Source organism: Catharus ustulatus, chromosome 1 (genome assembly GCF_009819885.2).
Source record: "Catharus ustulatus isolate bCatUst1 chromosome 1, bCatUst1.pri.v2, whole genome shotgun sequence".
Lineage (NCBI taxonomy): Eukaryota > Metazoa > Chordata > Aves > Passeriformes > Turdidae > Catharus > Catharus ustulatus.
The window spans coordinates 44,624,969-44,638,727 of record NC_046221.1 but is presented as its reverse complement, the minus strand read 5'-3'; the positions used below and the strand labels follow the sequence as shown (position 1 = coordinate 44,638,727).

Genomic DNA, 13,759 nt, shown 5'->3' with positions numbered 1-13,759 from the left:
TTGAAAAGATTGTATTCAATATGTAACAGGAAGAAAATGTTTCTTACATTACTTGATTCACATTTTAAATGCAAAAAGAATAATCTCCTACAACTGTTTATACCATAGTTAAACATATAAAATGAAGCCTGAAATACATTCAAAATGTCTTTGAGATAAAAGACTGATCCTGTTCCAGCAACTGATCACTATTACAGTAGCAATATACTTTTTAACTTTCAATTCATGATTTCTTGTTTTACAAGATAAAAGTTTTCCTTTTATCTTTTTTCCAGATTGTTTTCAAGGCTAAAATAATAAAGGATCTTGCTTCTATGACAGTTGGTTGCTAACGTGGTGATTTTTTTGAGAAACACTACAAAAAAAGAACATTCCTACAATTCAGTTGAAGAACATTCCAAAAGCAGATCTGATAAGCACACTCAAAGCAAGTAGGAATCTTAATAAATCCCATCTAAAATAGGCCTGGACAGTATGCCTTAGAAGTGTTCTGATGTATGTGAGTAATTGACCCTACACACTTGAAAATAACACATTACTGCCAGAGTACAGCCAGGATGGGATGTGCTCCCACCATTACCATCATCAGAGCATTGAATGTCTTTTTAATCTCTCCCAAGGAACACAGAGTCAACCACAGAGTCCAACTTCAGGGTTGCACTGCTGCACAGCCAAGGTGCAGCAAAGACTGACCAAAATGTTTAACATTATGAATTCTTTAGAAGAATCATCTGTGTAAATATCTTGTATAGTTGGGGGGTGGGAGAAAGTAGTGACACTTTCACATCAGATATGTATATATGTGTTTGAGATGTATCACACTGGTAAGAAACAAATTCACACTTCACTCTTGCCAGTTCTGCTCAACACCAGAATCAAGGCTGGTCCCACCTCCACCCTCAGATCAAAGGCAGTGGTTCTACTTTTTGAAATTTCCTATCAAGTTATTAATATTTCACTTTCCATTTAAATATTTACCAACGGTCATATGCATTGTTCTCTGACCTTAGTACAGTACAGGACCAAGTTTGTCTACAGGGAAGTTTATTCTGCTATTTTAGCCATCAGGCTATTCATGAATGGCACCCTTTGGATAGCTATGAACATATATTTAAGAACAAATCATAATCAAAACACTACGATGTTTATAGGTATATGCCCAAATAAAAGGTTTTTCAATAGGTAAATTATAAATTCTTCAAGTTGTAGTTTCCTACTCTACTAGATTTTTCTCACTTTTATCAAAATATGTTCATGTACACAAAATCTAAGCAAAACAAAACAAAGAGCAAAACTACTGAAAAGTATTAAAACTAAAAAGTAGATAGGAGAAAAATCTTCACCTGTGATATATATTTTTTCCATAGTGGTTCATCTTCACTAATATCAAATTCATTCCATCCATGAAATGCCCGTCTATGACAAACTTCACAGTTTTTTAAGCCATTCTGAAGATTAGCCTATTAAAATATGCAAAGAATAAAGCAGCAATTACACTGAGAAGCTAGTGTAAATTCTCACAACCAAATACACAGCCTTAGATTATACAAATTTGGGCAACATCAGAAAGACAAGCTTGGAACTAATGTTTGTAATACAATAAAAGCTAACTAACTACTGCTTTAAAACTCTGTTTGACAGTATTTAGGGGATTCAACCAAAAATTTACAGAACTATGGAAGCAGAAATTGCTTCACATCTGTAAATGACTGCTGATCTTCCCTGCAAAAAGCTCTACAACAAACCAAACTGTGGGCATCCTTCAGACTCTTGAGGATTATGTCATGAGTTCAGTGACTCAGCCAAATGACAGCAATAGCTTCAAAATCTCGAGTTGTCAATGACCAACATTTATCAAGGTGTACTCCTCAAGCAGTCAAGCATACAGAAAATGAAAAAGACCATCTATCATGAAAATTCACCTAGATTGAATGGTTCATAAATCTGTCAATGAGTAGCTTTCTCAGTCCTGCTTTTCCACTTATGACAGAGGTTACCAAAATAAATTAAGAACATTAATGATTCCTTAAAGAAATTGAAGTAATAAAAAAGATGGAATTTTGTAGTAAGATTAACTCTAGGATTTTTATTAACAAATTGCGATTTTCAAAGCAGACAAATCCAAATATTTTCAAGTTGAATCTCACTCCCCCTGCAAATGCCCATTTTTTTAAAAAAAATATTAAGATATTAGAGCATTTCTAGTAACAATTTAAAAATCAACTTGCATTTAGAAGTGGGTATTAGTTAACATCAAACTAAATAATGCATCAACTTTGAATTACAAGAGCTATCCTTAAGAAATACCAAATTTATTGTTCGCTAACATCAGTACATTCTTTAGATATGAAAAAATTACTTACTTGCAGAATACTTGCTACTTCATCAACTGGCAATTCACTTGCTTTTTTTGAAGACAGTACAGGAATCATTGTCTCATTGTCAGCATCAGGGATATTTTGAAGACGTGCAACCTAGAAACAAAACCGAACTCTGAAGGGAAGGAAAGTGCTAATGTTTTATTTTAAACAACACATGCCAGAGCAATTAAGTATTAATGCCATTCAATGGCAGTTTTTTTATAAACACTGCGCTTAAATAATCTACAATGCAGGTTATTTTCATGCAGTTACCACCTGCAATAATAAAACACTGGACATGCAAGTGAGAACACTAATTTCTGTAACAATGTGTTCAGTGAAGGCAAAGATCCTTTAGCTCATTAGCTTCAATATCTAGTCAGAAAGTCACTCCAAATAAATTTTATTCCCTGCTCCTACTTTCTAGTCATTAATGAAGGTACTCTAAGCAGGTCTAATTACATTTTCTTGTACAAAGGAGAAACACCAGTAAGAAAACCTCAAACAACAGTACAGATGCAAGTGAAGCCATAACATTTGACTACAGCACAAAAGCTTCAAATCAATGCTATAAAAGGTAATGCTTTCTGTAATTTTAGGAAGCTAAAATTTTGTGAACTGCGGAAGAGTGTAATAGCAACATTGATTGCATAGGTCAGCACTGCTTTGATATTTAATGAAATTTCAGACTTTCTGATTTTTGTTTACATGAGAAGTTGGAGTGATACTCTTTTATCCTGCTGTGTCACTGCACCCACAATTAATACTTCATGCTGCCCACACGTCCCCTTAGCATTAACTGGAAGAGATCTAACATGCAAACATACAGACCACAGAAATTATACTTGCACAAAATTTCAACCAGTAGGTTTATGCTTTAGGAAATAATTACTGTATTGTATATATCTCCTCTATGGGTGCTGAGACTTAAAACACAAGTACAGTAATTTCACGATTATAAGCCGCACCATTTTGACTAAAATTTTGCTCCCACTCCGGAAATGCGGCTTACACTCAGGAGTGGTTAATATGTGAAAAATTTTCTGAAATTTCCAACCCCAGAAGTGCAGCCAAGGTGCCGAGCTGAGCACCTACCAGTAAAACCCAGGATTGTGCAATTGTTACAAATTGGTTACTGTTGCACGGCGGGTGGAGCCGGGCTCCATGCCAGCAGCGCGGGGGGGGGGGGGAGGGAGGCGGGGGGTTCCCTCCTTTGGGCAGCGCAGCCTGGGGCAGAGGCGGGGTCTCCGTGCTGCCATCCCCACGGCTCAGGGGGGAGGTGGGGGCTCCCTTCTGCCATCCCCGCGGCCCTGGGGGGAGGCGGGGAGCTCCCACCCCCGCCTGCCACCGCTGCAGGAGCGGGGGGGCTCCCTCCCTTCCTGCCGCCGCCACCCTGGGTGCCGACGGGCTCCATCCCCGCCTGCCACCACGGGGCAGCACTAGGTTGGGGTGAGCGAGCCCAGCAGCAGCGGCGGCCAGCCCCGAGTGGCCCTGCTGAGCAGCCCCACCGGGCTGGGCCACCTGGCCCTGTTGGCAGCCCCAAGCAGGCCGAGCCTGCATGGCCCAAGCCGAGCCAGCAAACCCTGCAATCCTGCGATTCTGTTACTAATTGGCAACTTTGTTGCACATGGGTCCTCACTGCAATTGACAGAGTGGCTTATAATCAGGTGCGGCTTATGTATGGACAAAGAACAAAATGTTGCCGACACCCAGAGATGCAGCTTATAATCGTGAAATTACTGTACCTAAGATGACAACACATTAAAAGATTCTAGCATTTTATGCCCCAAAAAATGTATGGCAATCATCATTTTCTATATAGCATGCCGTTGGCCATGTACTCTACTACTGTAGCTCATTTTCTTTGTAGCTACCAAACACCCATTTAGGGCAGAAAACCATTAAGCCTAAGTGCTGTTCCAAAACAAGCCCACAAACACACAACTTCGACCAAGATGACTCCACAGTCTCAACAAAAATGCTGAGCAACCATGTTTTCCCAGTAATGGCAGGTAGAAATGAACTGACAACCATTACAAAATTTAGTGCTGAGAAAAATCCTTTTTCCCTGTAGCAACTGGCATCACTGCTAAACACAAACAACTCCAAAAAAGGACACATAACTAATCATTTCCCTAATATTATCAATTAGGACTTCAGGAAGTCTGATAACTTGATTTTTTTAAGATTATGTTAAGAATTTACATATCCTTAAACAGAAATATTAAGGTTCTCTCAGAGACCAGGTTTGTTTTCCAAATTAATCTTCGTTAGCACAGAACTACAGTGCAACAACAAACCTTTTTTTGACAACCTTTTTGTGACAGACTCAAAAAACAGTCAATATGAATGAAATGCATTCAAAATATTTCCCACTTTTAAGAAGAATGCTGTACTTTATGTGGTGAAAAAAAATCTACAGAGAAAATCTGATATAGAATCAGAACAATAAAGGCTCAGAAAGTCTTTTTATAACCAGCTCCTTTCACCAGAGCAGAATTACACATTGTACAATAATTCTAGATGGATCCTCATCTAATTTCTAAAAACCCTCTACAATCTTTGTAGATTAAACTACACTTGTAGTTCAGAAAAGAACAGCTTCAAATATCTAACACTGCCACAAATTAAATTTCAATTGTTTAGGCAATGAGAAATCAATCACTGTTCCCCTTACAAAATATAAAGTGGGTTACACCAACAGATTAGGTCTGAAAAACAGCTGTGCTTGCTATTTGCTAGACCACAATAATGGTATTTAAGCAAATGATTTTGCTTTCACTATGCATCTTTTACTTTTACTTCCACAAAACTAGAAAAATTACTTATTCAATACTGTTGGCAATGCTCTCTACAGTCCTTTGCACTGCTGCCCACCAGGGATCTGGGCCTCTGCAATACCTTTTAAGGTATCCAACAGAAGCTATTCCCAGAACCACAGTGCTCTGTATTAAAAGGAGAAAATCCACATATAGCAAAATTTCTTTCCATCCTATGCTGTAATTAATTTTCTGTCACTCATCTGTTGATACCTTAAAATAGTTCAGTATTTCATTGCAGGCCAAGTTTTTTATGGATAAAGAAAATGCGGGCTAAGAAATGACGCTGGTCAATATCAGGTATTGGCTAGGCAGCAAACACAGCAGTCACCACTGAAGCTTCTATGTCTACAGCTTTCCATTCCCCACTTGCAGCAAATTCCACCAAGGAACAAAGCACCAGCATGTTAACTAACAAAAATAAATCACTGCCCCAGGAAGGGCTTTTCCTGGACCACTTCCAAGGTACACACCACCATTTCTAAGCCAAGAAATATGCATCAATCATATGACCATGGAACTGTGACCAAAGGATGTTTATCAAAATTAATACAAATTTGTCTGGAAGGCTTAAACTACCAGAAACTCAGAGTTCCCTTCTGTTTTCTCTGAAGAAAAATTTAGTTAACTAGTTAACAGTGATGTGTTACTGTTTCTTCTTCCTCACAGGCTACAAGAGCTTACCTAACTTCTTTCTACCATGAAGAACCAACTGCTTTCCTTTACCATTGCTTCTCTCAGCTTAGCAGGATAAGTCCATTACCCATCAGTAGAGCTCAATGACATAAATATACTTTTACAATTACTTTTAAGGGGAATTTTAGCTCTTCTTGCTCAGAGAATGCAAATGGAAGGACCTATATTCACTGAGAGCAATCCAAAAATTTAGAACACTCTCACAGCAGAATCTATTTTAAGACAAACTGGTGACCAAAACACTTTGGCTAATTAGCTAATATAAAGCCCTGCAAATGTTACATAAAGCTACTCAACTGCCCTACAAGTATGAAATACAAATGTAGTAGAGAAACAAACCTACAGAGAACAGCAAAACTGAAAAAATCCCGGATGTTCACAAAACAATGAAATTTAAGTTGAGGTACTGAAAGAAATTCTGATTCTTTGAGATTCCTTCTGAATCTTCAGGTCCATCTGAACAGCTCACTTAATCAATCTGAATCTGTCCCATCAATCCCTTTAAAACTGAACCCCTTTCAAACCAATTCAAGTACTACAAAGACCTTTCAACTTGTTTGTAATGATCCACCTGCAGGATTATCGTGTGAGCAATCAGTGACCCACATTCAGGTGATTATTGCGGATACCATGTGATCCTTACTGAGTCATGCTGTGTCTAATCAATAGCACAATTAATGAATGCCCACGCAATCAATGTGTAACTAATCAATGTGCATTTCATTTTAAGTATGTGTACAGTACACTGTCTTTTCCACTTGAAATATTATATGCACCTTGCTCAGGAACTGCAGTTTTATTAATGAGATAAGGATATCAGAACACGTTGGGAAACTTCGAAGTTCTAATTCCAGACCCGACAGCTATCAGTGATGGATAACTCTGTACTGTAAAACCCCATACCAGCACTAATGAACAATGAGCAAACAAGATCTATAATGTGCCATGCCCTGACCAGAGATCCATCCAAAGCTGTATCATCTCAAGATTCCCTGCATCAGAAAGGACATAGGATTTTCTACCTCGCTATTGCCTTTTCTCAGTTGTTAGTAGTGATCTGCTTTTCAAGTGTTCATGCCTTTCTTTATTGGGATCCCAAAAGAATAAGGACTTCCTCACCCACTCTAAGAATACGGTTTCATTTTTTATCTACCTTCCCCACACTGAAAAAAACAGTAGCTTTCAACATAATATTTCTATATGATCAAACTATTTGTGATATACACTGAAAAGTTTAAAAAGCTCAGATCCTAAAAGCATGTTTTTCTCCAAGTCTGTACAACTCAGAGCCAGGATAACATGCGCACAGGGGCAACACTGACACCCATGTATACAGTAAGATACTTAAATACCAAGTGGTTACCTCTTCTGCACTGTCTGGAATCCTGAAAGCACACAGAACCAGTGATGAACCAGATGTCAATGGGCATAGAGGTCTGACTCACTGTGGATGCCCACAGGCTTGGAACATAGTTCCCTCTAGGCAAAGACTCTTGGCTGCAAAAGGTATCTTTAAGGAAAAGACTACCCAGAATGGAAGTCATCCTTTTTTTCTGTCAGGTCCATCAGATATGAAGAATCACTGCAAAATCCCCTCCTGCTGATCTGGACATTGTGGCTAGATGGTTTTGGAGATGCGCATTTTTAACTGTCTTCTTTAAAGCATAACTATCTTGAGCATCATCAAGCTCTCCATTTCAATAAATCATTGCTCAGCATCACAGCTGTGATTCCACAGAGCCACTAGCTAACAATGACCTTAAAAATACCTATCTCACTAGACGTTTATGCCATCTTTCCCTGCCCCTTTTGTATAGAAGGCAAAGTGCTTCTGGAACCTCAATACAAGTCCCAGCCACAGAACCATGGCCAAGTGGATGACAAGACACAAAAAGCCAAGTGCACACACACAAAAGAAGGCATTAGGCACACTTAACAGTTACAGTAAATCCTAAACTGTACAGCCAGAAGCAAACCCCTGAAGCAACAGCAGGATTCCAGAAGTGGAGGTAAAGCAGACAGAAGCACACAAAGAGCCCTCAGACCATTTTGAAACCAGCAATACCCAACATAGTTGTGACTATGACTCGATTTTATCTATAAGATTGTAACAGGAATTAAATCTCCAGAGAAATTAAGCAGTTATGCTAACAGAAGAAGTAGGTAGAAGCAGCTGAATGTAGCAAATAGAGACTTAATAAAATAAATAAAACCCAGTGCAATCAAGTTCACAAACGATAAATGCAGTCAAACTAAATTTTCCTTAGATAAACTCTGGTTTTTACTGTCTTATTCTTGGTTTTTGAACTAATTTATCTATATTTTAATTATGTGCATAAAATTGGAAGTTACACTGAGAGAGGCTTTATCTTTACAGACTGCTGATACAGTTGTTTATACCTTATATGTGATTAAATCACGAAGACCAACTGTAATTGACTAGCAACTTCTCAAATGAGCTTCAAACTCCTGTAAATTTAGATATGACAAATAATCAAGTACAGTGACTGACCACAAAGCCCTGTAACAGAAGACTTGGAGGACATGAGCAAGGGTGAAGCTCAGGAAGTAATGCAAGGTGTGACAAACCACAGCCATTGCAAAGAGGCAGACTTGATCTCTATACAGCGGGACTGGAGAATGGCCTTTGCTTTGGATAAATACTTCAGTGAGCTGAGTGGATCAACTGGTGGTGTGAATGTTTCTCCCCGAGGTCATTAAAAGAATGCTAATGTCTGAGTTTGCATTCCCTCCATGATGGTCAGGCTCACATTGCTCAGTGGCCACATGCACTCAACCACTGACAAAATTTCAGGAGAACCATATGGGGTCTCAACCCACATGATCCTTTCCGGCAATGAGGGTTGCCCAGCATGACAATGGTGCACATATTATAGAGATGGGAAATGGGAATCACACTGGTATTGTAATTGAATCATACAATGAAATTACTACATTATGCTAATTACCAACTATATTTATAAAATGTACTGAAAACATAATATGAATGCGTCATTCTGCTAAATCAAAGACCCACATAACATCAAGTATCTTCAAACACATATATTTGATATCACAGAATCAATTAGGCTGGAAAAGACGTTGGAGATCAGGGCCCAACCTATGACCAAATACCACCATTGACTAGACACTGAGTGCCACATCCAGTCCTTAAATACCTCCAGGGACAGTGACTCCACCACTTCCTTGGGCAGCCCATTCCAATGCATAATGACCCTTTCTGTGAAGAAACTCTTCCTGGTGTCCATCACAAACCTCCCCTGGGCACTTGAGGCTATGTCCTCTTGTTCTGTCCTGAGTCATCTGGGAGAAGAGACCAACCCACACCTGGCTACAACCTCCTTTCAGGTAGTTCTAGAGGGCAACAAGTTCTCCCCTAAGCCTCCTTTTCTCCAGGCTAAACCCCAGCTACTTCTCCAGGCTAAACCCCAGCTGCTCCTCACAGGACTTGTGCCTCAGATGTTCATCGGTTTTGTTGCCCCGATATTCAATGTTGGGCCCTCCTTATGGGGGTTATCTAAAAGAACCTGGTCAGAGAGCATTAAACTCTGACTCATACCTCTGTGGGAAATAAGGCTTTTAGAACAAGAAAGGCCAATACTTATTCAACACAAACACCCAATGTGCAGAGTATTTTACTTGTTACTGCAAAGAGCTGTCCCTTCCCACCCCACAAAAGATTGAAGTCTACAAACTAATGAGCCTCTTGTTTTCTGCCAGGCACTGTTTGCTCAGAAAAAGAAATACTTTTTGAAGGCTTTGAAGTTACTAACTACTGTCTTTTTTTTGACTTTACTCCTCTGGAAAAGGGTGATGATTTTTCACTTCTGGGGAAACAGCTGCAGCAAACCTGTATTCTAACAGTCAAAAAAAATTTGTTCCTATTCAACAGTATTTTAGTTAAAACATTTACCAGGAGCCCCCACATCAAAGGAAGTTCACACAGAAAAGTTCTGACTCTAAAAAAGCCAGAAGGAAAGAAAAACACTAATTTGCATTAATGAGTTCTCCTTGCAGAGTAATTTTATCCTGGGAGGTCACAGTTTCAGCCCCTTACTATTGTGTGCCATTTCAGAATACTTTCTAGAAAAACTGCAAGATACCACCCATTAATCAAAGAAATATAAACACTCAAACTATGAGAACATCCTACTAAGCTGCTCTGTAAGCCTGAAAAAACCCCTGCCTCATATACCATTACCACTTCCGCAGTCCTTAGGATTTTCGCTATGGCCACAAAACAACCACAATGCAGAACCACTCTTTGATATGCAACACTTTGCCATTTCTGATGAAGTAAGAAACAGAAATTGAATACTGGCACTGCTGGCACTGACCACTTTAAATCTCAAGGTTTGTCCTACCTTAAAAGTCGTAAAATATTTAAGCGACCTATCCTCAACCCCATCTACTTCAGGCAGTGTAATAAAGACTAAGATGCTCCATTTAACATGCAATTTATTAACTCTACAATAGTCTATAAAGCTCAAGAACTATTTTCAAGGCCTAAAAATACTTTCCAAGAACACTCTCTGAGAAACATGTCTCCACAACTGAAATACATTTTACTCTACATGTTTCCCCATGTCTTCTTTAATTTACAAAACAGAAAGAAGGACATCTAGTTCAACTGAGGTTACCAGCAAAGAGTAAAGGTGGGCAGTTTGCTGTAATCATAGTATATACCACGTGGTTATCTTGCAAACCTTGTGAGTGACAACTGCCTGCTCTCTAGCTAGGGAAAACATTTCACAAAAGTAGTCACACCTTAACCTGACTGCAGTGCTGTGGACTGCCAGAGTAATGGTAAAAAAAAAATCCAACTAAACCTCCAACATCATTTTACCTTCCTTTAGCCTATTTAATGTAGAATATAGGGGAAACTTAAGAATGCCAAACACATTTTCTATTTCATTTCTACAAAAACCATTTAGAGTATTTATGCATACTCTGGAGGATGTACTATGATGAGTTTGAAGGCTCATTGCTGAAAGCATGGAGATGGCATCAGCTTTACCAAGAAGGCACTGACAAACACATCATACCTACCTTTAGTTGGTTGGCCAAAATATTCAGTTTTCAATCTGCCTGTTCAAAAAAACTCCCTGAACATTGGAAAAGTCTGCTTGGACATTTCTTACATTTGTCATTACTAATAATCAGAAGAACAAAAAGATAAACAATCCTAAGCACACATTAAAACGATCTAATCAATGCTAGTGCCTCAATGAAAGCAAAGCTCATCAGTTCAGAAACTCCTCAATCTGCTACCATACCTCTTTTGACTCTAAATAGCTTCTGCTTCAGCTTAAATCCTGATTCACGGGAAGACCTTTAGAAGTTAAAGGCCAAAAAAACTTTGGGTCTAAGTATCAGTCATTTATCTTGCCAGAGAGTCACTAACTTTCTAGAAGAGAACATTTAAGCTTAGAAATAAGATCATATGGCTGCTCTCCAACAGCCTTCTTGTATTTCATAACACTCTGAAGTGCTGAGCTTCTCTGAATCAAGGATGGCACTTGAATGGCAAACACCAAAATGAAGAACTTTATCACCCTGTGATGTGCTGCTAATGTATCCATGACATGCAGAATTTAGTTGCCATATAATGGTATTGAGTAAAAACACCAGTAAAAATATTCCCTCAGTATTTGTTTGAAATAATGAAACTTCAAGATCCCATAGTTGATTATATCTTTGACAGCTATGCAGTCTCTTCAGAAAGCAACAAAATAAATTTTTAAGTTAAAAAATGCTGAACTTACTGTTTACAACAGTTCTCAGGACCAAGCTAGTGTCAGTGTCAATTTAAATGCAAACATAACTCACTGCATAATTGCTTTATTATGGTAATAAATTTTCTTATGATTAGTATCAATAAAGCAGCAACACTGTATTCACAGTGCTTCATTATTTTGGTGAATTATGTATGAAGAAAAAAGTGCTGCAGAAAATTTATGATTTACAAATATTTTAAAAGTCTTTATAAAAGACTCTGTAGATGGCATCTGTTAACCCATTATCCATTTTATCCTTTCTAATTGTTTGGAGCAGAATGTTTACAAAAAAATAACTAGAAACAGATGCTTGTCCCAGATTTATACCTTGATTACCGTATTTTATTTTCCCTCTCTTCTCTGCATTGTAACTTAATCATTCCTTCTAGCTACTAAAAACCACACTGAAAATGTCAATTCTATTACCCAATGTCAATTAGGTATCATCCAAACTCTTTCACCAGATCAAAAGCGGAGCTCACAACTAAAAATCTATTAACTTATGCCACTCTTGCAAAATTCCACCATGGCCTGTGGGTGAATTGATACTGAACAGAAGCCATGATTACGTAAGGAACTAAGTCGAACTAATAGGTCTCATTCCTCTGCCCCTCACCTTTTTCAACATTATCTGAACGTTTCATGAACCCATTCAATTTTCCAGCTCAACAGAAAGCTGCCCAACAAGGGGAAGGAAGGGCTGGGCTAACTTTCTGTCAAGCCTGCAAGCCAGACAAACTCAACAACCATGAGAGTCACCACAACACTAGCGCAGGAACACAGCTCAGCAGCAGGATTTTTTTTCAACAATAAGAAGACCCTTTTATTCAGTCCCACAGAAAAGCACCCCAAGATCCTTAAAACCACTGCATATTTGTCACTCTTCACCAAAAAAATACAACAAAAAATGTTTGTTTCCCTTTTGTTTAATTTTGTCTGCATTTTCCTTAAAGCAATGCTCCTCTTGCCTCACCATGAGATTATACCATAGACTCTCCAAGTAGAGGAGTTACAAAGGGAGCAAAATAACTAAACAAATTCTGCAGCATCTGAACTCAAACTGACACCATGTTAAAACACTTCTAGGTTATTATAAATTAACATTTCCAAGTTACCTGCATGGGAAAACAAGGGGAAAGAAAAGGCTAAAGCTATCTAATGTTCCATCAATCAAACAGATTAAAAGGTTACTCTGACTGTTAATCTAAAAAGGAAATACATGTTTCTAATGCATATTAATTCTACACTATATTAACTTAGCAGTTATTTAAGTTATCAAAGTTATCAAGGTTTGTTTAAATAAATATAGGAATAGAATTGGTCTTGAGTGAAGACTCCAACTTTAAAACAAAAAAAAAAAAAGAAAAATTCTCTCACCTTAATCTCCAAGTTAAAAAGATGTGACTTCTGCCAACATAAGTGCAAAGTATTGGTATCTAGCTTTTTACAACTAGTAGACAGTAAAATACTGTAATCAATGAATATCAAATTTCTTGTACCACCTACTGATTTGTTAAGAAATCATCTACATTCCAAAAGGAACTTGAATTGCTGTGATAACACCTAGTCCATTTGGGAACTGCCAACATTTTCCATCAGAAATTTCAATCTGATTATTCTGGATATTACTTAATGAACAACTGATGATGCCACTCTGGAACCATTTAATTTGTTTTCCAAGCCACTGCTGCCGCAGGCATCCCTCCCCCCTCTGCTGTCTGTTGCATGTACACACGCTCTACCCCTTCCTTAGTACTTACAGCTGCCTAATCCATGATGAGCCAGTCCAGGGTGCTAAAACTCACTGCCCCCAAAACCCAAAATCTATTCACTGATGTTCAATCTGATAGTTTAGCAGCTAAGCCCACTTTCATCATTTAAAAAAACCCACCAAAACCAAAAACCACCACCCATGAAACTCACTAGGAAATTCAACTGCACTTCAAGCAAAAGACAAACAAAAATCATTAATCTGTCAGGATTTCATGAAGGAAGAACTAAAGTACCTTTTTTTATAGAAATAAAACAGTCATCACTAATGTCTCCCTATTCATCCAATCATCAAAATTATCCTGACATTACTATG

General features: G+C 38.3%; 1 protein-coding gene across 6 annotated transcripts in view; it reads right to left on the bottom strand.

Moving 5' to 3' along the window:
* The window catches only part of ATP2C1 (ATPase secretory pathway Ca2+ transporting 1), a 67,078-nt gene that overhangs the window by 31,411 nt on the left and 21,908 nt on the right, over positions 1-13,759 (bottom strand). For all 6 annotated transcript variants that reach the window (XM_033052823.2, XM_033052849.2, XM_033052833.2 and 3 more), the window contains 2 exons: positions 2,364-2,474; positions 1,344-1,460 (listed from right to left, as the gene is read on the bottom strand). In XM_033052823.2, coding sequence (XP_032908714.1) covers positions 1,344-1,460; positions 2,364-2,474 — 228 coding nt within the window. The remainder of the gene's footprint in view (positions 1-1,343; positions 1,461-2,363; positions 2,475-13,759) is intronic.